The sequence below is a fragment of the Macrotis lagotis genome, chromosome 2 (genome assembly GCF_037893015.1).
Source record: "Macrotis lagotis isolate mMagLag1 chromosome 2, bilby.v1.9.chrom.fasta, whole genome shotgun sequence".
NCBI lineage: Eukaryota > Metazoa > Chordata > Mammalia > Peramelemorphia > Peramelidae > Macrotis > Macrotis lagotis.
The window spans coordinates 65,590,704-65,613,431 of NC_133659.1; the positions used below are offsets into that span (position 1 = coordinate 65,590,704).

General features: G+C 35.6%; 2 protein-coding genes across 7 annotated transcripts in view; both read left to right on the forward strand.

Moving 5' to 3' along the window:
* Positions 1-20,549, forward strand: part of DNM3 (dynamin 3) — a 670,943-nt gene extending 650,394 nt beyond the window's left edge. For 2 of the 5 annotated variants that reach the window (XM_074222018.1, XM_074222019.1), the window contains one exon: positions 8,516-14,587. In XM_074222018.1, coding sequence (XP_074078119.1) covers positions 8,516-8,585 — 70 coding nt within the window. In that variant the 3' untranslated portion in view covers positions 8,586-14,587. Of the gene's footprint in view, positions 1-8,515; positions 14,588-20,349 lie in introns of those variants that run through there. The other 3 variants (XM_074222023.1, XM_074222024.1, XM_074222020.1) reach the window with 2 other exon arrangements.
* A 1,828-nt stretch (positions 20,550-22,377) lies between these two features.
* The window catches only part of C2H1orf105 (chromosome 2 C1orf105 homolog), a 46,991-nt gene continuing 46,640 nt past the window's right edge, over positions 22,378-22,728 (forward strand). Inside the window, exon 1 of one of the 2 annotated variants that reach the window (XM_074222033.1) lies at positions 22,378-22,639. In XM_074222033.1, coding sequence (XP_074078134.1) covers positions 22,619-22,639 — 21 coding nt within the window. In that variant the 5' untranslated portion in view covers positions 22,378-22,618. The remainder of the gene's footprint in view (positions 22,640-22,728) is intronic. The other variant, XM_074222032.1, reaches the window with a different exon arrangement.

The window sequence follows — 22,728 nt, forward strand, 5'->3', positions numbered from 1 at the left end:
ACCACTGTTTTTTTTTCTTTCAGTTGAGTTACTGTAGAATCAACAGGAATATTTATTATCATGGATTAAGAACTGATCTTATTTCTATTGTCAGTTATTAGCATCCCATCCACCATAAAAAGTAGTAAACCATTTTTTAATTTCTTTCCCCCAATACAGCTTAAAAAAATTAAACCCTTTTCATTGTCCTTGATTTTCATCACCAACCTGATCTTTATTTAGCATTCTGACAGTTTTTTTATGGGACTGGGCTAATTTATCTCCTATTACCTGTCTTTCTTTCCTTTGCACATATCTATTTCTACATAATTATTTTAGTCTAGGTTGTAGCATTTCCTGTTCATCCTCAATTGACTTTTTAAATAATTTCTATTTTTCTTCACTGGAGAGGTTTCCTTTTGTCAATTTCATTCTTGAGAATTTGTCTCCCCTTTAGGGATAACTTCCCCTTTAAAACTTAGTCCATGGAAAATACTATTTAGCTTTTGTGTATTGTTTACTAATTACCTTTCTTCTGGTGTCTTGAAAAATCTGCTTTCCCAAAATCTAAGGTATATGTAAGATAAGACTTTCAAGATTTCCCTTATTTCACCAGAAAACATTTCCTCCCTGTTAATTAGATTCTACTTTTTACAAATATGGAAACTAAGTCTTAGATGTTAAGTAACTTGTTCATGGTCACACAGCTAATAACAAAGACAGGATCTTCTTAACTAACACAAAGTCCGAAATCCTGTCTACTACAATAAACTGTGCTTATACTCTCCTTTTTTCATGTACTCTTTTTTTTCTCTGTTAAGTGAATTAAAGTAATAGCAATACAGTATTTCTAGGATCCCAAGACTATTGGTATTACAACTTTCTTTCATCACTGTATAGTTTGACATACTTACCAAGCAAAAAGGATACTTACTTGCTGAGACTGATTTTCATTTTAAGAACTTACTCTTTAACCACTATAAGAATATGAAGAGAGCATAGAAAGAATATTGGATCTGGAGTCAGAAGAGCTGGATTCAAATTCCAGTTCTGCCACTGACTCAACTGTATGTCTCTGTGTAAGTAAATTCACTTCTCTGTACCTTAGTTTCTTTATTTTTACAATGAAGGGCTTGAACTCTAAGGTCCTCTTTCAGTTATTATTTTAAGTATGTTTTAGAAGAGTTATCACTCTACTGAAACCATGTAATATTTGTTAATCATGACCTGTAGGCCCACATCCTTCTTGTCCAGTGTGTGATGGTAACCCACAAGAGTCTTTATTAGAGTGAGACTTTAGAATATTCTCCAATTTAAGCAAGCTACTTTCCCCAAAATCCAAAGCAATTTGTTCTGCAAGAATCCTACTATAGGGAGGCTAGGTGGTGCAGTGGATAGAACACTGGTCCTGGAGTCAGGAGTATCTGAGTTCAAATTACCTAGCTGTGTGGCATTGGGCAAGCCACTTTGCCTTGCCAAAAAAAAAGAATACTACTATAAAGTTGACCCAATATCCTATGAAAATCTCAGAGCTACCAGACTTAGCCAAAGTGGGTCATTGGTCTTGAGGGGCAGCTGACATTTTGCTTCTTTCATTCTTACCAACAAAAATCAGAAGAAGAAAATATGATGAAACAAAGAAACTCACATACACTTCTGATTTACAGAGAAACCATTCTACTCATCCACAATTCCATCTACCCTGCAGCAGCATTTGCCTTTCTTGTGACATTTGGGAGAGTGCAAAAATAGTAAATTATGCCCAGCCCTGCAGCTCCAAATTGTAAGGCCATTATGTTGGTCTCACATCTTTCAACTTGGATTTGAAATCAGAAGCATGGCTCTCCTATAGTAACTATAAACCAACCACATACACACAGTGTTTCAATAAACTCTAAGTGATACAAGATGCTCAATTTCAATAAAAATGGCAACTTAATGAAACCCATCATAAAGCAGAGCAACTGAGGAATAGTAGTTGCAAAATTAATAACTTTACTCTACCCAAAACAAACTTCGTAGCATAGTGAATTAAAAAGAAACCACTTTGAATGGGTTAGAAGCTGAAATAATGAGTGAGCTTTAATGGGTTACCTAAAATGTACTTCTTTAGTCCCCTTAAGATAGCATTCTGTATTCACCTCTATGCCTGCACAGAATGTGATTCTCCATTTCTGCAATGTTCTCCCTCCTCACTTCTGCCTCTTTGAGTCCCAGGCTTTATTCAAGTCTCTATGTAATACTGACCTCTCCTGACACCTTTCCTGATTTTCCCTTTGTCAAACACTTCCCACCTCACCCCACCCCCAACCCTTTGTATTCCATAATTTGCTTGTCTTCATCTTTATAAAGAGAATTCCTAGATCTATATAGATCCAGCCCTAGTCTCTCTTGTGAGCTACAGTCCTGTATCACCAACTGCCTTTTGGACATCTTGAATGATATGTCTAAGGCAGCTCAACCTCAATATGTCTCAAACTCATTATCTTCCCCTAACTCTTTCTCTTACCAACTTCCGGAACTACTACTACTGATGCACCACAGTCTTCATAGGCACCCAGCCTTGGTATCATTTTGACCCCTTGCTCTCTCTCTAAATCTTGTCACTTCTACCTTCACATTTCCTTTGCCATCCCTTCTCCTTGCTCTTGCAGTGACAGGTCTTTATCACCTCTCACCTGGATCACTACAATACCCTTCAGATGCATCTCCACATTTAAATCATCCTCAGGCTGCCAAAGTGATTTTTTTCAAGTTCAGGTCTGACCATGTCACCCCAGTCAGTGAGCTTCCAGTGGCTCCCTCTCCCCTCCAAAAGCAATATAAACCCCCTTCACTTGGCCTCTATAGCTCTCTGTACACTTTACTCTCATCCATGCATTGGCCATCTCTCTATTAAGCACTGGCCTGGAATATGCTCACCCTTTTCCCTTCCCCTTCCTAACTTCAAGACCCATCTCATATCCCACCAAGTGAAAGCATCCATTAACCCTGCCCCTTCCCTCTCAGATTTCTGGGTACTGATTATCTTATACAAACTTAGTAAATCACATGTTACGATTACATTAGAATGCAAGTTCCATGAGGGCAAAAACTATTTTTGTGTTTTTTTGTATTGCGTAAACTATCACATTAAATGTTAATAGCAGACACACAAAACACAAGACCCATGCAGTGTCTGGACCATAGTAAAATCCTTAAAAATTCTTGTTAATTGATTGATTGATTTTACCCCTTGGGAAAACAAAATCTTTGAGAAAGGAACAGTTTTCTTTTTTACTCTTTATGTCCTCACCATCTAGTACAGCGTCTATCACATAGTAGGGACTGGTTTTTTTTAAGTTTTTTTTAAGTTTTTGCAGGGCAATGGGGTTAAGTGACTTGCCCAAGGCCACACAGCTAGGTAATTATTAAGTGTCTGAGGTCGGATTTGAACTCAGGTACTCCTGATCCAGGGCGGGTGCTCTATTCACTGCGCCACCTAGCCACCCCCAGGATTTCTTAATAAACGCTTGCTTAATTGAATATTTTTGTATTAGCAAACTTACCTTGAGTCTCAGAATCTCATAATCAGAGGGGATCTCAGAGGCTGTTGAGTCTCACTCATACCTCTGTAATGAAACTGATAAGTAACTATCCAGTCTTTTCTGGAAGATTTTTAATGAGGGCAGGAGTCCATTGCTTCCTAAAGTAACTCTTTCCTACACTGATCATTGTTAGCAAGTTTTTTTTTCTTTTAATTTACATTATCCTAATTTTGGCACTTTATTGCTTCCTCCCATTGTTCCCAGTTTTTCATGTAAGACCAAGCAGAATAAAGTCTAACTTTCTACCATGTGATCACCCTTCACAAGATAATGGTTTTCATATCCCCTTTAGGCTCTTCTTCTCCAAGTTAAATATTCAGGTCCCTCTACAGGACCTCATGAGTCATGAGGACCCTTTACTTTCCTGGTAGTTTCTCCCAGCCCTTTCCAGTTTGGCAGTGTCATTATTAAATTCGGCCCTCAGAACTGAACAGATCTTTTCATGGAATCTCCCTAGGCCACATTGTATCCTCTGGATTTTATGCTTGCCTTACTGCCTCCTTCTTTGGCACCATGTGGATTGAAACTGAACTTACAGTCCACTAACAATTCTAGATTTTTTATTCAGATGAACTGCTGTCTATTCATATGCTTATGAACTTGATTATTTTAATCAAGTATAAGACTTTATATTTATTCATATAAAATTTTATCTTAACAGTTTTTTAAAAGCCCAATCTTTTATCCTGTTAAAAACCTATTCAGGGGCAGCTAGGTGGTGCAGTGGATAAAGCACCGGCCCTGGAGTCAAGAGTACCTGGGTTCAAATCCGGTCTCAGACACTTAATAATTACCTAGCTGTGTGGCTTTGGGCAAGCCACTTAACCCCATTTGCCTTACAAAAAAAAAACCCTAAAACAAAAACCTATTCAAATCTGTATTCATTTTGTGTTATTTTCTAATAAAATTTGAAATAGAAATCTTAAATTTTAAAGTTAAATTTTTATCTCATTTTTCTCTAAAACAATTAAAGTCCAGGTTATTTGATCACAAAATTAAATATTTTTAGTTTAATTTTGTTCCTTTAAACTAAGAACTAGGACATAATTTAGAGATTTATTTAATTTTATATTTATTAAGACCCTAATTATACACACACACACACACACACACATATATGTATGCATGTCACTGCTAGTACTAAAATTTGTATACCTAGTATCAATATTTAAGAAATTTACCAGCTTGAGAGAAAGTTTGAAGTTTCATTTGTCTTTCTGGGCAAGATCCTTTCTTTCCTTAAATGCCCACTGCTTTAGGTAGCACCATTATACTGTCTTCTCAACTTTTTCATACCAAATGATATTGGCTATTGAGAAGTTAAACCTCTTCCTTCTCCACACAATGGGTATGTTCTCAAGAATATACTCATCACACACATAGAACATCTTCTTATTCAAGTCCTTAATCACTTCATGCCTCAACTCATATAACTTACTATTTATTTACTTTATAGTGTTCACCCATTCATAATTCTACACATAGCAATTGTAATTACATTTATCCACTATTTTGATCACATCACTCTGCCATTACCCAGTGGTGTCTGACCCTTTTCCAAATTACTGGATCATAGAGTGTCAGGACTACAAGAAAGTTTAAAGATTGTCTTGTTCAATTCCCTTCATTTTATGGATGAAGAAACTTAATAGACAACATCCAAAATCAGAAAGCTACTTTTTGGCAAATCTTGGAAAGGTAGATTGGAGTCATATTTTTTTGAAAGATTGCATACATAGATATACATATACATATATATATATATATATATATACATATACATATGCATTTATTTACATTTTATATAGAAAGAATCAAAATAAAGTTCATGTTCTAATGTATAAAATCATATTCAATAATATTTTGAAGATATTCTGTCTACAATCAACATAGATATGCTAGACAATATAAATCAAAAGCTAAAATAATTTTAAACATCAACTGTATATAAACCATTTAAACTAATGAATAAAGATTCATGGAATTACAAAGTTAAAAAAAACTTAAAAGTCATCTAAGCCAAACTCCTAGAGGTTGAATTAATCATCTCTATTACTTTACTGAAAAGGGATTATCCAGCTTCCACTTAAATACTGTTAGTGACTGGGAACTCACTGTTATACTGTTGAACAGCTTTAATTATTGGGAAATTCTTTTTTATTTTGAAATAAAATCTACCTTCCTACAATGTACATATATTGATCCTTGTTCTGCTTGCTGAAGTTAAACAAACTAAATCTAAACTCCTTTCCCCACATAGAAATCCTTTAAATATTTGAAGATCGGGATCATTTTCTTCTCGGCCCTCCATTCTCTAGAGTAAACAGTCTTCTTTTATCCATTGGATCATTTATATAATATGATTCCTAGTCCCCTAATTGTCCTAATTACATTCTTTTGAATATAAGCCAACATGGCAGCATCCTTCTAAAAAATCTAAGTTTTTCTGACTCTTGAGAATGAAGTCTTTTGGCAACCTGGTGAATCCTTTCTATAGGCCTTTTGTCATTGTTGTGTCTAATGCATAATATAAAGTAAACTAATTACATTTAAATAAAGCTATCAAAAATTCTTTAAGTTCACAAACCTCAAGATAAGAATTCTAGTTCTAGAGGTTTATCATCTAAGCAGATAATAATGATGCAAACAGAGGTAGTCAATCTTTAGGACATTCCTTTTTTAAAAGTTCCATTTTAAAAAAATATTTAATTGTGAGCAAAGAAGAGAAAATTGTTTTTAATGGTATGGGGTACAGCTAAGAGTCATGGTTAATTAACGAATATTAAAAGTTTATAAGTTTTGAGTGATAAAAAGGGAGAGGGGACTTTTATTGTCAATTTAAATATTTCTTTTTGCATTTAGTTCCAGCACTTATTATTATTATTACCATCATTATTGTTATTCACATTTATATGGCTATAAGGAAGTAATTAAATATCATCCTTTGCATGGATGTTGATGAGGCTAAAGTTCAGAAAAGGTCATGACTCATCCATGGAAATTCAGCTAAATAAGGAAGAGAATCAAGATGTGAACATCTTAAGAATTTATATTTCTAATCCAGGATTTTTTTTATTATATCAGATTAGTTGATGGTTCTCCATAGTACAACTCTGATGTGAATCCTAAATGGCACTTGAATGGTACCAATGATTGATGAATGTGTTATACTCAGATCAAAAAGATCTAAAAATCAGACTTAAGTGGGTCAGTATCATAGCTATCATAAACCATTACACATAGTTTAATTGGGGCCTAACCCTTTGGTGGTTAGACCCAATTTTTTCTTCTGTTCTGTGGTTATAATGAGGCAGAGACTTTATACTTCTTTTCTAAATGTTTTTTTTTCTATTTTCCAACCCCTAGTACAATCAGGACCATAAATAAAGTGATTAGGGTTTCATTTGGGACACTAAATATAGAAGATAATAGCACTTAAAATTCTTAGCAGCATAGAAATAATAGTGCTTAGCACCTAGTTAACAAGACTAATTCACTAAACTAGGAAACTACCAGATGTAAGCCAATGCAAGCTCTTACTGCACATATTCACATCACCATACCTCTTGGGACAATCTCAATGGGAGCTCTGTTTCTACTCTTCACCCACAAGAGAGCACACATTTTGGGTAGCTTGACCTGAAATTAGTTTGTGATACTTTTTCAGGAAGTAAATAGTCCTAGTGACAGTCCTTGGTGAAGTCAAGCTGATGTTGTAATTTGTAAGTGAATTCTGTGGTCTGATTTTCATTCCAAAATATTTTTTTTGTCAACTTATATAATTTGATAACTTTAGTTCCATTACAAAATATTAGTAGTAGTTTCAATAATATGCATTACAGAGAGTAACTTAAACCCATTCCTAATGAAGGTAAAAAGAAGAGGGAAGGGAATAAAAATATATTAAGTGCTAGTAGATATGCCAGTCATTGTGCATAGTATTTGTATTTGTACAAGTATTATTGTAATTGAGAATGTTCTATTGAAGAAATGAATCTCAGGATCAGGAAAGGAATAATCATAATAATCTAGAATGAATCAATCATGCTGAGCTTCTTAGGTGCAATAACTCCCCAAGATTGGCACCTCACTTATCTAATAACCCCTTCTATTTTTCTATCTGACATGCTGCTAAGATCAAGGTAGCCAAAAAAGAGGGCAAAGATCTCATGTACATGTACTTTATTCACAGGAGAAATTCTTAGTTCTTCAGTCCAAGGCCATTTGCTTCCATTTTTAAAAAGCTTGGTTATCTGGTACTCCACATCAGTTAGAAGCACCAACTTATAAAAGGAGAAATAAGGTAGAACCGATAAGGAGGAAACATATAAAACAAAGATTTTTTTGAAGAATCAAAATGGATATTCCAGAGTCATTTAATGTAGGATCAAAGAGTCTTGTGCCTCTGTAGTCCCTCAGGGTATAATTCATCTAAAGAATAGTATCCTCAAAAAGAGGTGAAATTATTTAATAACATATATTCTAGGAAGGAAGTGTAATACACCTAATAGAGATGGTCAGCAAAAATGTTAAAAGCGGGACAGCTAGGTGGCATAGTGGATAAAGCACGGGCCTTGGAGTCAGGAGTACCTGGGTTCAAATCTGGTCCCAGACACTTAATAATTACCTAGCTGTGTGGCCTTGGGCAAGCCACTTAACCCCATTTGCCTTGCAAGAACCTAAAAAAAATGTTAAAAGCATGCCAATTGTGATGCTTAAAAGCTTGTTTCACTTATAATCAGAAGATGCCTGCATGTGATACATCTCATTCCTTTAAGGTCCTGGATTAATGAGGTTTATTACTTGTAATGAACTGAAACTACTCCTGCTCAACATTTATGAGAATATGCATGCTTATGTTTTTCACTTTCCCACTATCCTAAGAAGGTTACAATTTCATGGTCGATGTTTCTACTTGTCTCTTTACCTTTGTTTTTCTCTCTTTGTAGCCGGAGACCACCTCCATCACCAACTCGTCCCACTATAATCCGTCCACTAGAATCCTCCCTCTTAGACTAAGTGAAATTTCTGGCATGGCAACTAATTGCTAACAAATTATATGAAACCAACTAATTTGATAAATGTTGCAATAAATCATGAGTAGTCGCATGTGTGGACATCTGTAGGCAAGTAACCAGTTTTACTAATATTCTCATCACTCATTCTGCATTGCCTGTGGCATTTCCAATCTTTGGGGAAGGTCCATAGTGGTTTAACCCATGAAAATGACTGGCCTTATGGTATTTTGACATGGGGTCATTGACCAGGGCAGGTTTGGAGTACAGTTTACAAAGAAACAATAACTTTGAGAAGATATGCTTTACCTGCATATGACTGAACTTGGTCTTTCTAAATTTAAGAACAACTTGCTTTAATGATCTTTTCCATTAAAGAGTGTTCCTGTAAATTAAGGAATAGTAATGTTATGCAACACATACTTCTTTCCATAAATTCTAATTAGGGTGAGAGGAATTCTGTTGTCTGTTATTAAAGCTGCAGCCTGCTCCATAATTACATACTCAGATTCCCTTACCCTCTCCTTCCTTTCACAGTCCTGCTGGGAAGTGGTTTCATTATGATTTCTTAGGAGTCAAAGCTTTCAAAATTTATAAGGTGCTTTGCTAAAGAAAACTCAGTGCTTTGCCTAGTATAAAGACCTTTTCCTTCTATGATTTGTTTTGCTTCATGTACAACTGTGAATCAAAGCTTGTTCTTAATTAATCAGTCAGTAGGCATAGCAGTTTAATTTCTGAATTTAAAAGTGAAGCGAAACACTACATCTGTCATATTGTCCGAGGCACACTCTTTCTTCTTTCACATAAGTAGTAATATTCACCTTAGAGTACATAACAGCGATGGTTGCCATGGTTCTGAACAAGGCAGGAGATGAGACGAGTATAAAATATGAGTCTGAGTCTCTGAGATCAAATCCTTTGCCACTGTGAAATGAGTGGGCTGACCATCTGCATACTCTGAAGACAGTTTTGTAACTTAAATGCATTCACGCTGACTCCATTTTATTATTATTATTATCTTGGATGTTTTAGTGTGGGCAAAAATTCCATGCTAATTTGTAATATCTTTGCTTAAGAGTTTGTTTTATCCATTTTCCCTCGTTATTTTGTCCTTGTTCATTCAAATGATTCTTAACAAAGCTGGGTGTTTATTAAAAGTAGCCATGTGTTAAAAGGATGGATCCTACAACTGAGAGTCTGTCAACATAGGTATGTCATGAAAGGTAAAACTAACATTTTTAAAATCACCTAGCTTCCATATCCAATTTAAGGTCCCTTAGCACCCTAAGATTTGAACAGAATCAGAATATTCAGATAAAATAAAAAATAGTCTTACTGGGGGCTGAAAATCACCTTTTTTTTCCTTCCTAAGGTACTTTCCAAATTTTTTTCAGGGGCAACTGAGCCAGTAGGTAATAATTCAGTCCTTAGAACTAAGTTTTTGGCTGCTGAGGATTATTTGAAATGGTATGAAAGAACCCTCCACAAACTAAAGTGAATTTCATCAGTTAACCATTCCCAGACAGCAGACCAAATATTCATATGATAGTTTTGTCATATGGTGATATTTTAAATTGTACATAAGTAAATCAGATTTTGCCAACTGAAAAGTTTTACTTTGAGAGCAGTTCTTATGATTTGTATGTTAAGTTTAACTTTAATTTCCTGTATTTTTATATCCAAAGTAGACACCTGTAGAATATAAGATTAAAAAGATTAATCAATGTGTAACTGTTTCAAAAAAGTGGATTTGCCACCAAATTCTATGTTTGAATATGCTCAATGTTAATTTAAATAGGAAAATACTATAAGTAGCAACCAGCAAATGAAATAGCCTTTGGTAACAAAAACATGTCATCTTTAAAGGTTCCAAAAATTTAAGGTTGATTTATAAGTCAAAGTATGAATAATCAAATTCCTTAGCTATACTCATTTTCCCCATTTTTCAATGTTAAAAAAACACCCAAAAAACCTCTCTCTTTGCAAATGGAGCAGATGTTCATTGTTCATGTTCTATCTTTAAAAGGGTTAGGGGATACAAGAAGGCCTTTTCATATGAATTCCCATTTTAGGATTTCCTTTTATCCTTTACTTTCATTATCTTAAACAGGCAAAGAGGCAACCAGCTGCCTTATAGTCTTCCCATCTTAGGGGTTTGGCTTTTTGCAAAATGTGGTTTTACATTTTGCTGTATTTAAAAATTTTTTCCTTCAAGTTTAAGGAAAATATTGTGGATAACCACTGGTGCATTTTAAAATCATCTCAAACCATGTCAAAGAAAATTGCATATTTTTTTCAACTTTCTTTCCACTGATCTTATGCAGTCATAAACAATACATTTGTCATCTTTGGCTTTCACTCCCAGATAATACCCCTGAAGTTAAACTTTTGGCTACAACTGTCCCCCCTTTTGGGGGTACTGTTTTTTGTGTTTTCTCCACTTCTAAGATGTTTCTAATAGAAGTTAGCCACCCTGAGGATTAGGACAGTCATGTGTGCTATATAAATTGTTTTTTAGCATTGTTCCCATTTCCCTAAGAGTTCATGTTTTCCAAAGGGAGAAGCTGATGTAAGGGAAATATGAACTTCTGAAGAATTTTTACTTTGGTCACATCCTGTACATATGGCCTTAAGAAAGGAATATACCTGAATGCATGTTCCAACTGTTTACTGTGCTGGCTGGCCTCCTATGGAACTGTCTTTTAAGCTAGCTGTAGCTCCTACACCAATAGCTCTATCATTTCCAGCACAGGACAGTAAATACTGAAGGCAAACATGTAGATATGATGGCTGGAGGAATTTTTGATTCCACAAACAAGATAAATACTGCATGCACACTGACATGTTGTGATAACAGCAGAGTTAGTTGTGGACAGATTGTTAAAACAGAATCCACTTTCAATAGGTATATTTCATTTCCAAAAACTGCTAGCCAACATTTAACTCCTCAGTGCTGCTTTGAGCTGTGCTTCATTCACTAGATGGGCAGCAGGATCTGCTTAATAGCCAATTTCCTATTTGTTGAGATGAAACTTAAGTCTAACCCTAAACATTAGAATAAAAGTTTCTTGAGCTATTTAAAGTATAATACACCTTCTAAACTTAAAGAATAAAAATAATCAAGTAGACTTAATTTTATTAGCCTTTTGTGTAGAATGTAGCCATAACTCAAATATGAAGAGACCTAATACCAGTATGCTATTAAATGTGATGTTTGATGTGTGCAAACCCATTTCTATGCATGTGTCACTCTGTATACAATAAATACTGAATCATGTTTATGTAAGCACATATGTTTTGTGGAAGTTCATGAAACATTTGATAAAACTCTTCAAGCATGGTTATGATTTATAGATGTATAGTGTGCATATATGTGTATATATATACATGTATGTATGTGTACATATCCATATGTCCAGTATGGGAGTTCATAACTATATTGAAAAAGAAAACAAACCTGTTAACGCAAAAGGTAGGAAGGACTTGTGGAAATATATGGCAATTATCTACCAGAAAGCAATCTCTCACAAAACAATTGAATCTTTTGATCCAAATTGTATTTCTTTGAGAGAGGAACATGCAAATTCTGAGAATGATTGTGGAATTCTGTGCCCAAAGAGAGTTACTTTAGATTCAGAGTTGTGCTGTTTAAGAATGGACAACCTTTATGCAAAAAGACGCACATGAGTCATAAGATCTGGAAACTCACATTTTAAGATTCTTGATCAGGAAACCAGGTGTTCTCTGGGTCACTGAAATCAATCCTAAAATGCTAATACACATTATTGTTTTCTCTCTGCCATATATTTCCAAGAATAAAGTGAAGAGAAGTGACAACATAAAGAAAAGTGAAGCTTTTCAGAATAAATTTGATGGAAACTTGAAGGGAAAAAAAAAAACCCTTTTCAAATCTCTTATTCACATTGCCATTACGTTTGACACTTGGTATAATTGTTTGAAAGTTACCCAGGAATTTCCTCATTGTTTTGCAAAGTGTCCAGGCACCATATTTTCAAATTATGGAACTCAGTGGAAGAAAATGACTTAAAATTCTCCTCTGAAATTAGAGCAGGGAAGATGCATGCTTACTATGAATAGTACTTCAGATGTGGATGATCCTGAATGATCCTAGAGAAAAGATGACTAGTTCATCAGATCATTCAACCACATAGTGTCTGGCCTTTTACTTCTTTCCAAATAAGTCTTTCTTGTACTTTGTATCTGGTGAATCAATTTTGTCACCCTGGCTAGTCTCTTGTAAAGTATGTGGTGCTCTATATGCAAATCTTTAACACTATTTTGGTGTATATCTGGTATTGTGTAATTATATATTTGTATATATGGAAGTGTATGTCTGTGTCAGAGAGAGAGGAGAGAGAGAGAGAGAGAGAGAGAGAGAGAGAGTGAGAGAAGACAAGAAGCGATTCTTTTGCTTGTCTTATAACCTGCTCATACTGGTGTATTGGTGAGACTTTTCACCTCTGTGGTCTAGTGTTTTGCATAAGGCTCAATTGTTTATTATTGTTATTATTATTATTGATTTTTATTGGCTTAAAATTTTAGCTTTAGGAATACTTATACATCTTGCTCTCTGTGTAATAGAATAGAATAGGCTATTGTCATGACTGAATATTACTCTGCCTGTCTTCCCTCTTACTTTGTCTATAGGAGATCTGATAAGAATGATTCCTTCCCCTGCCTCAAAATTCTACCACTGTTACTGATTTATGACTTATTCGGTGTTACCAGCCTGTGTTTTATTTGTGTTGTCTGTGTTTCTTTTCTCTCTCCTTTTCAGAATAATCCAAACTCTTTTTTTATTAAGAACAATGTTCAGATATTAGCAAAATTGAGTTCTCTCTGCTGATTCTCTAATGATTAATCTGAGCCAGAATAGGTCCCACTGACCTACCAAGACTGTCAGTGATTTCTTAGCATTGTTACCTGAACCTGGAAATGGACGGGTTATTTGCAGCAAGTTCCTAAAGCCTGTTGTATCATTCTTGAAGGTCATATGCACCTGTTGTGAAAATTGTGAAGTTGTATTTCTGAAACTGAAATAAATTACATTTGAAGGACTATTTCTCTTATTCATTCTCTTCTTGATGCTAATGTTAAATTGTGTCTTTATATTTCAATGAAAATCAAAGATTCTTAGGACTTTTTTAATCTACTTTTATTTTTCTTCCCTAGACTCTGGCTAAATTATCCAAAAAATAGCCAAAATGGTGAGTGCCAGAATGACATAGCCTCATCATAGATTTTAGCTTTAAGACTTCCTAAAGGAACCAAGTAGGATGATTCCAAAGAGATAAGCTCAGAGAGATTGCCCCATTACCACAGAAGTCGTATTGCTGGAGTATAGTAAATATACATTGTATATGTATGTATCTATAATATATTTATGTGTATGGACATGTGTATACATACAAATATATACATATGTTTATACATATGCAGTTAGAGAGATGCCATATCTATCAAGAGACATGAGAATATTTTATACCTGTGTGTCTTGGAAACAAAAAAGATTCATAATAAACAATATAAGTAGAATAAGAAAGTGTGAAAAAGTATGTTTCACATAGAAAATCACTGAGTCTCTCACCTCAGAAATGACCTCTATCTAGTTATTTATGTAGTTTCTCCATCAGTTCTCCATGTGGTAGGCTCACACTCCACCTCTAGGAATTCTCAGTTCTAATGGAAGGATTCCACAAATTATTTTACATTGTCATAGTGTTAAAAGCTGGAAGGGTCCTTACAGATCACCCAGACAACCCAAGTCCCCTGACTCCCTATTCAGGACTCTGTCACACTGACCATACTGCCTCTTATATAACCATAATTCTGTCCTAAGAAACATTAAGACAAAGGGTAGAATTTATTGTCAGTACTTAGGGTTCTTAGCCTCAGCTTTACTTCTTCCATTCTTAAGTTGGGCATGAGAAAAAGACTATGAGAAAAAGCTGGAAATGTCTTCTCTTTTACAAACAGAATTTTCATTTCCTGGTGATGGGGTTGGGGCAGAAGGAATTGGGGTTGATCATTAGGTTGATTCCTCAGGCATTCATATACACACTGCACCTTCTGCGCACACTGATGTGTCAATGCCACAAGAGGAGATATTTATAGAGAGGAAAAGGATTTCTGACAATAAACTTTTATATTTTAAAATTAATTTTTATCAGTGTGCTCATGAGAGCTTCTACTCTAGTAAGCTACATTGAATCACCTTGGTGTAGCTATTCAGGAAATTTCTCTCCTTGTAGTTGAAAAATAATTTTTATCTGAGAATGATTGACATAGGACCACCTGTTTCATTTTAATCAGTGGATTTGGTTTTCTCCTTAGAGGAAATTTAAAGTTCATCAATTTTTAGAAACTGCCCTTACATGCTATGTTTAAATGAGATGCTTGATCTCTTTCCCAGTACCACCACATGTTCCTTGTCTTATAACTCTTGACATCATCTGAGAATTCCTTCACAATATCACCCAAATAGTTCAAAGATATGCACAGAAACCTCAGTCATAATGTCTATTCCACTGACTCATGGAAATAATAAATCAGAGCTTGAGACTGATCTTCTAAATGAAATTCTGGATCAGATGTGAGCAAGATACGGTCAGATAACAAAATCACATACTTTAAAGGGACCTTGAGATCCATCTTCTAGTCCAACCTCCACCTAAAAACAAGGATCCTCCAAATCAATTCTGATGAATGGTCACTCTAGGCTTTTCTTAAAGATAAGGAATCCCATTACACTTTTAAATTATGCAGAACTTAAATTATTAAGAATTTACTGTATTATTTAATTAATAATTAATATCTTTATTAAGTATTAACGTTTCTTTCCTTGAGTCTAAATATGCACTTTCTTCCCATTGCTCCTTCAGTTCTGCCCACTGAGACCAAAGGGTACAAGTATAACCCCGCATCCATGTTATAATATTATATATCTTTGAAGACTGCTGTCATGTCCCAACACATCTTTTCTCCTCCAGATTAAATATTCCGAGTTCCTTCAAAGGTATAATTAGTCATTCAGGTGCCTGGAGAAAATTTGGGTGAAGGAATATGGAGATGGAAAGGACTCTCCAATTGAGTTAAGTGCATCGCACTTGTGCAGAGAAACCCTTGGGGAGATGTAGTAGTAGTTGGGGATTGGAGGTGGTTCTGATGGGCAGATATACTGGGCATTTGGAGCAATGAGACATGCAAAGATAGTTCATCCCTACTGGGTGCAGTCTTGGGTAGGAGTTCCAGCAGCACTTGGCAGCTTCCAAATGAAGGGAGAAAAGGAGGGGAGGAGGCGAGTCGGAGAGGAAGAGAATCTTGGCAGATACATTCATTGAGCAATCCCTGGACTAGTGAAGGGTAGAGGAGAGGAAGAGAAGCCAGTTTTCCCCTGGTTGGATGCAATCCTACTGGGCAGACCAAAGGAGAAGTTAAGGTTGGAGAAGCTGGCTCAATAGTAAGATAGATGAGTGGAATCCTCATGGTGAAAAGTAATCTGCAGATAAAAAAGGAAAGAATCTATCAGATCAGTGAATACCAAGAAGCTCCAGAGAGAAATGAAAGATGGGGAGCATAGCAGTTAAGTAGGAGAGGAGCAGGACCAACCAGAGATCCCTTAATCACTGGTAACAGTGGGCCATGGGAAAAGCATACCTACAAATGTTGAAACCCTCTTGAAAAGCCCCAGTTATGCCAGCCTAGTTACAGGTTTGGTTTTTGAGCATTATTCAATCCAAAAATAATTGAAAACTTTGAAAAAAATAAACAAAACTGAAGGGGGTCATGACAACTCAATTACTAAAATTCTGAATCACTGTCACCCTACAGTATTTTCGGAATCACTGAAGATGGGAGGAAATCAAGATACAGCAAAAATAAGGAGTCATTGGGAAATCCTTATTCAAAATGAACCTTGCCCCAAAATGAAGTTTTTATTCAAATTTCATTAAAATTTTCAGACAGAACACATTCTTGCCTCTCCTCCATCACTGACATCTATAGCTTTCAGTTCTGTTTATGAGTTAATTCATTAGACTATTCCCAAGCAATATAAAGCTTTGGTATGTGCTAGCAAATGTTCCTTCCACACCATGACCCTGTTGCTCAATATAATGTCTCACCTCTCCACCCTGCTGAGACAATTAATTTGTTCACCAGCCCCATCGAAACTCAAATATACTTTTGTCTTGCTGTTCTGGTAATAAATCTGCTTGACCCTGAAAGGAATTTAATTACACTTCCTTCATCAAAACTCCAGGGATACCATCATTATTAGGATCTCTGAAGCTAAAAACTAGCAGACCCCTTATAACAGAAAGGCTATGTAACAACATCAACTCTTGATCATAGAAATAAGTGAGGTGGCTCCTAAATACTTAGGTCCTTTGCTCATTCTTACACTAATATTTTATACTTAGCAAATCTGAAGATACAATACTGGGAGGAATAGCCAACAATGTATGGCAGAATCAGGATTCAAAAAGGTACTGATAGGCTAGATCATTAGGGTGAATCTAGTAAGATGAAAGTTAATAGCAATAAATATGAAGTTTTATGCTTCAAATATCAATTTCACAAATCCAAGATGGGACAAGTATGCATAGAAAGCAAATCATCTGGGGAAAAAGCTATGCTTTTTAGCTGATTAATATATCAAGGACTACAAGTTCAGAATGAGTGAAGAGAGGGATATGAAAGGGTGAATTCGCCACCAATGAAGAGGAAAGTAAAGTAATTATTAGTAATGATTTTGCCTAATGCCAATAAATGTGACAATCTAAAAATATAATGGCCAAAAATCTCATGTAAACTTAGTGTCCAGGTCTAATGAGGTCAGACCATGTTTATTCATTGCTGGATCCTACATTTTAGGAAGGATATAAAGGTCCTGTCTAGAGGAGTATCATCAGGATAATAAAGGGCCTGGAAATCATACTATAAGATCTGTTGAAGGAACTAGGAATGTTTAACTTTAAGAAGAGAAGATTTTGGTTATACATCAACATCATTATCCTCACCACCGATCACCACTTCAAGTATCTGAAGGCTTGTCAAATATCACAGACTTAATTATTTGTGCCCAGAAGCCAGAACTAGAAGCAATAGATGGATGTGGCAAGTTCTATAAAAGCAGCATAGAATGAGTCAGGGAATAATGAGTTTCTTCTGCCACTCAAGTTAGAGGGATATGTTTCTTTTAGGCATGTGTTGGACTAAATGATTTCTGAGTTCTCTTTCAGCTCTGAAAATCAAATTGTTTTTTAACCTTCAATTCTGCTAAAGATCTGATATATCACTGGTGGGAAGACAACCTGCACTGGATAGACTCTTCTCCACATCTTAGTCATTGACATGTATAATTGCAGGCAAAAGAGTTCATCACTTGGTAGTCAATCTTCTGGTATTGATAATTCAAAAAAATAATTATTGTTCATAAATTACCTAATCATTGAGCTTGATCTAAGACATGCCTCCCTGAGGTGTTTGTACAAAAGATGGAAACAAGTCAAGAATGAACATGTTTAGTGGGGCAGCTAGGTGGCGCAGTGGATAGAGCACCAGCCCTGGAGTCAGGAGTACCTGAGTTCAAATTTGGCCTCAGAAACTTAGTAATTACCTAGCTGTGTGGTCTTGGGCAAGCCACTTAACCCCATTTGCATTGCAAAAAAAAAAAGAAAAGAAAAATGAACATGTTTTTAAGCTACCATCAGAAAAGAGATCCTAAAGAGCATATTATCTTGATGACCTACACTGGATCACAGAAAGGATGTAAGTAAGAGTTTCAATTTTGGTGAAATGATGGATTTTTGGATGAAAGGATATGATATATCTCGGTTCTTCATGTAGATAAACCAGGCATCTAATCTATGAAATCTAATCAGAAATTCATTGCCAGCTAGTTAGAATGAGGAAAAAAAGGTGAAAATTTAGAAATTTTTCAACCAAGCAACAAAAATAGTTCTTTAATCATTTACATTTATCAAAGGAAGGTTTATACTATGTTATCTAAGTTAGGCAAAGCATCTTCACTTACCTAGAAAATATCAGAGACAAAAGTTAGAATAAGTGATACCCTTGGCCTCTACTCGATCCATATCAAGAGAAGTTTGCTGTACTCTTTTACCACAGCAGCTTAAACACTTCAGATTAGATCTACCTTTGGGGTGAGAGCAGGGGTGAGTGGGAAGGGAGGAGGCAAAATAGATCATTCTCTAAACCAGATTGGAGAAACTCTAGACCAGAACTGGCTTCCTAAACTCCCCAGGAACCTACTCAAATCTTTCTAAATCATTCTTATTCTAAAAGGAACTGCAGAAGTTCTCCCTATCCCAACATTCTACCCTAAGAGACATATCTATAGAAAGGACTTTTTCTCAGCTTTTTAAAGATTCCTCCAATTTTTGTGCATTTCTTCTAGCAGAATCACAATGTACTGAAGCTGGAAAAGACCTTGGAAATCTGTTAGTCCAACCTCCTCATTGAACAAATGAGGAAACAGAGACAGAGGCCAAGATCATACAGCTAATAAACAGCAACTCCATAATGTGAACCCAAATTTTCAGAATCCAAGTCTATAATGCTTCTTATTATATTCCACAATATCTGCCAAAGCCCCACTCCCACCTTTCCCCTCTGCTGCTCCCAAAGAAAAATTGAAAATATTCTATAATTTTGGAATTTTCCCTTTGTTTTGAGAGGACTCACTTATAGTGCTTCATTTTTTTGAGAAGACCTTGACACCAAGGAGGTGATGCCATAACAAGCACATGAATTAGATTTAAATGAGGGGGGCTGTGCTAAGTCACCAGCCTCACTTTCTCCTCTGCAGCCATCTGGGTCCAGTGGCCAGATAGGAATCAGGATGACTGGAGATGGCCCTGAATGTGAAGTAGTCAAGGGTAAATGACTTGCCCCGGGTCACACAGTTAGTAAAGGTCAAGTGTTTGAGGCAGGATTTGAACTCATTCTCCTAATTCCAAGACCAGTCAGTGCTCTATCCACTATGCCACCTCACAGTCACTATACTTAAGATCATTGGAAACATCCCAGGGACCCCATGATCTTATCATAAAGATCTGTAGTGTTCCCTGAAATTGCTCTGAATTGTGATTGTGGGTTTCATTTTATCACTCTGTAAAACTTCCATGAAATTCTCACTACAATGATTTCTCATGGGGTGAAGGTAATCCCAAACTCCTAAAAGCTTTCCTAGCAGGGGACAAGCTCTGCCAGGTCTTAGGAAACTGGAAAGGCTCTGACTCTGGACTGAATGGAGGACCAGCCAAGGTTGGCAACACAACTTCACCTCCCTAGAAAATATCAGACTCTCAACATTACCAGGGGACCACCAGGTAAGAGATATTTGGGACTGAGCAACTCATGTGATCATTTCCTAAGGTGTAAAGGAATTAAGATTTATCCTGAAGGAAAAGCCATCCACAAATGTAAAATAACAAACCTCTCTGAATTTTATATATGATCATGGATGCCAGAACCTCTGGTTAGTGTAGTCAGGCTGATGGCCAGCAAAGCCTACTGTTTTAATTCTTGCCCTGCCTTGTTCTTGTTCTTCCTCTTTCCACCCCCACTCCCACCACTGCTTGTTTGTGCCTGGCTTGAATGTGACTAACTTTGTGGGATATTTTTTGCATGTTACCATTCGAATGTTTTATGATTTAAACCCAGTTTTCTCCCTCCTGGTCTGTTTTTCTTTTTTTGTTGTCATTTTGTTTGTTTTCCTTCAGGCGGCCCCCTCCTGCAGTTCCAGGACGACCATCCTAACACACTCACCATTCATCTCCTTTTATATTCAGCAACATTTATATCATGGTATTGAAAACAGCTTTCATTGACATTGTATGCTGCATGTACAGAAAAGTTGTCTTTTTTTTATTTTTGATCACTGCCTACAATAAAACACCAAAAGTTTATTCTGTGTAAAGAAATTAAATGAATCTGTTGCTTCTTTTGCTAAATAGAAAGGTTTAAATGGAAACTGTGGTTTTTTTGAAATGAAGATTAGTTAAGAGGAAGAATGAACAGAAATGATCTAAAGCTTTAGTGAGTTAGGGAAATATAAAAAAGAATATGCAACATGATTGATGAATGAAAGTGTCCCAATCTAAGACATCATTCTGTCAGGGGAAATGATCTCTCTTAAAGTGAGATCCAATAAAACAATAAATAGATTAAATAAAAAGTGTGATTGTCTAGAAGAATCACAAAAGTCTGGATTATTTTTATCAGGCCTCTGGAAATCCCATAAATAAGAATTATTATGTCTACCTTTTTCTAAACTCTCACAGTAGGAGATAAAATATGTGAGATCATGAAAGAAACAGGAAGTGTGAATCACATAAAGTCTCCCAAGTTCCAACTGGCAATTGCAAGACAAAGAAATGTTACCAAGAATCAAAGGTAGAACAGTCCAAGGGATGCTGTCACTTTGAGGAAAAAAACCCATATTCCTTATTGAGTGACAATAAACAATTAAACATTAACCAGCATATTCCTGCTTCCAGGATACCATCCTGTTCTAAATCCATAATCCCCAAATCCTAAGGGTAAGTAAAAAGATTAGGTCTTAACACCAATATGCTTTAACATAATGGAAGGTGTTTAGGTTGTTTGTGGTTCAGTCATATCTGATTCTACATGATCCTGAACTCAGGGCTTCCTACATTCAAGCCTGGTGCTCTATCCACTGTATCACCTACTTTCCAGTCATATTTTCTTTTCCTACATAAAACTGACTTTAAATGTTCTCTATTCAGTTGCCACGAAAGTCTTTTTTCCCTTTATAGCTATTATAGGAATTCTGTAAGGACTATTTTAATAATTCTCTCTTCCTAATGATAAAGAATTATTTTCTAAAAGATTATTATTATTGCTAACTAGGAAAAGTAGAAGCATGTGAAAAGGGAGGTCAGTCCAAATATTCTAATTTGGAGATAACTAAATTGCTGCATTGTCCAGGATATAAAATGTATTCCTTCCCTCCCCTCTAAATTGAGACAAACTTATTAATTATATTTAAAGCAGTATTATTATTTATTATGACATCCCCATATTATCATGTCATTCCTAGGTTATTTATATCCTTTCCATAAAAATATAATAACATAAATGTGAATTTCTTCTAATTTACTCTTCTTAATAATTTCCATTTGGAAATCATTCTGAATGTTTTAAATATATCTTTTCTATTCTATACCTACCATTATGAAGATAAAACATTCAGAATTATTTTAAAATTACTGACCTGAGAACCAGCATTATAGGAATGTCCAGGGCATGGCAGATATCTCTGCCCTGCTGCTGCCTTCAGTCTCCCTGAAGAAAGAATGATTCCCTTAATATTTCTGAAAAGAAAAAGGCAAGAAATAATGGACAAGAGGGGTGGGGGAGAAAGCAGCTAATAATAAACTACAGTAAAATGAGCAAGCATTATATTTTAATGCTTTTTCTCCTTTTAATTGTGTTCTCCCAACAAAAGATGGAGTACAAAGTTCTACAGAACCCGGAGAAACCAAAGTGCCTTCCATGTGATCATGGTCCATGCCAGTCAGAGAAATCTAACCACTCTTTCCTTTCTAAAAATTTCATGATACTAAATCTAGTTAAATTAGTTAAGAGGAAGAACGAAGAAAAAAACTATTATTGACTTAGCAGCTACCATAGATGCTGGAGTTCTAGAATAGTGTTAGCCAATTGAATTACAAGTATAATCCACCATTCCAGAACTCAGTGGTTTTGACAGCTAAGAAAGAAAGGAATCAGCCAATCAGAAGCCCAGATGGGTCTTTTCACAGTAGAAGAATGATGCAGAGTCCCAAATACTTCATGGACTATTTCAGAAAAAAGAAAATATTGGAATTCTGACTCTGATATTGAGTACTAACAAAAAACTCCTAAATCAGAAGCTATCCCACAATGTCTTGGGACATCTCAGTGAAGAAAAGATGCAGTTGATGATTTCCAAAGCCAAGTAACCAAGGATTATCAATCTAAGAGATGGACAAAAAAATCCAGAAGGTAAGATAATCCTTTTTCTGATCTTTTCCTCATGCCAGATTTTGTTATAGAGGAAGGTCCTTTAACTTTCAGGATCACATTCTCATTAA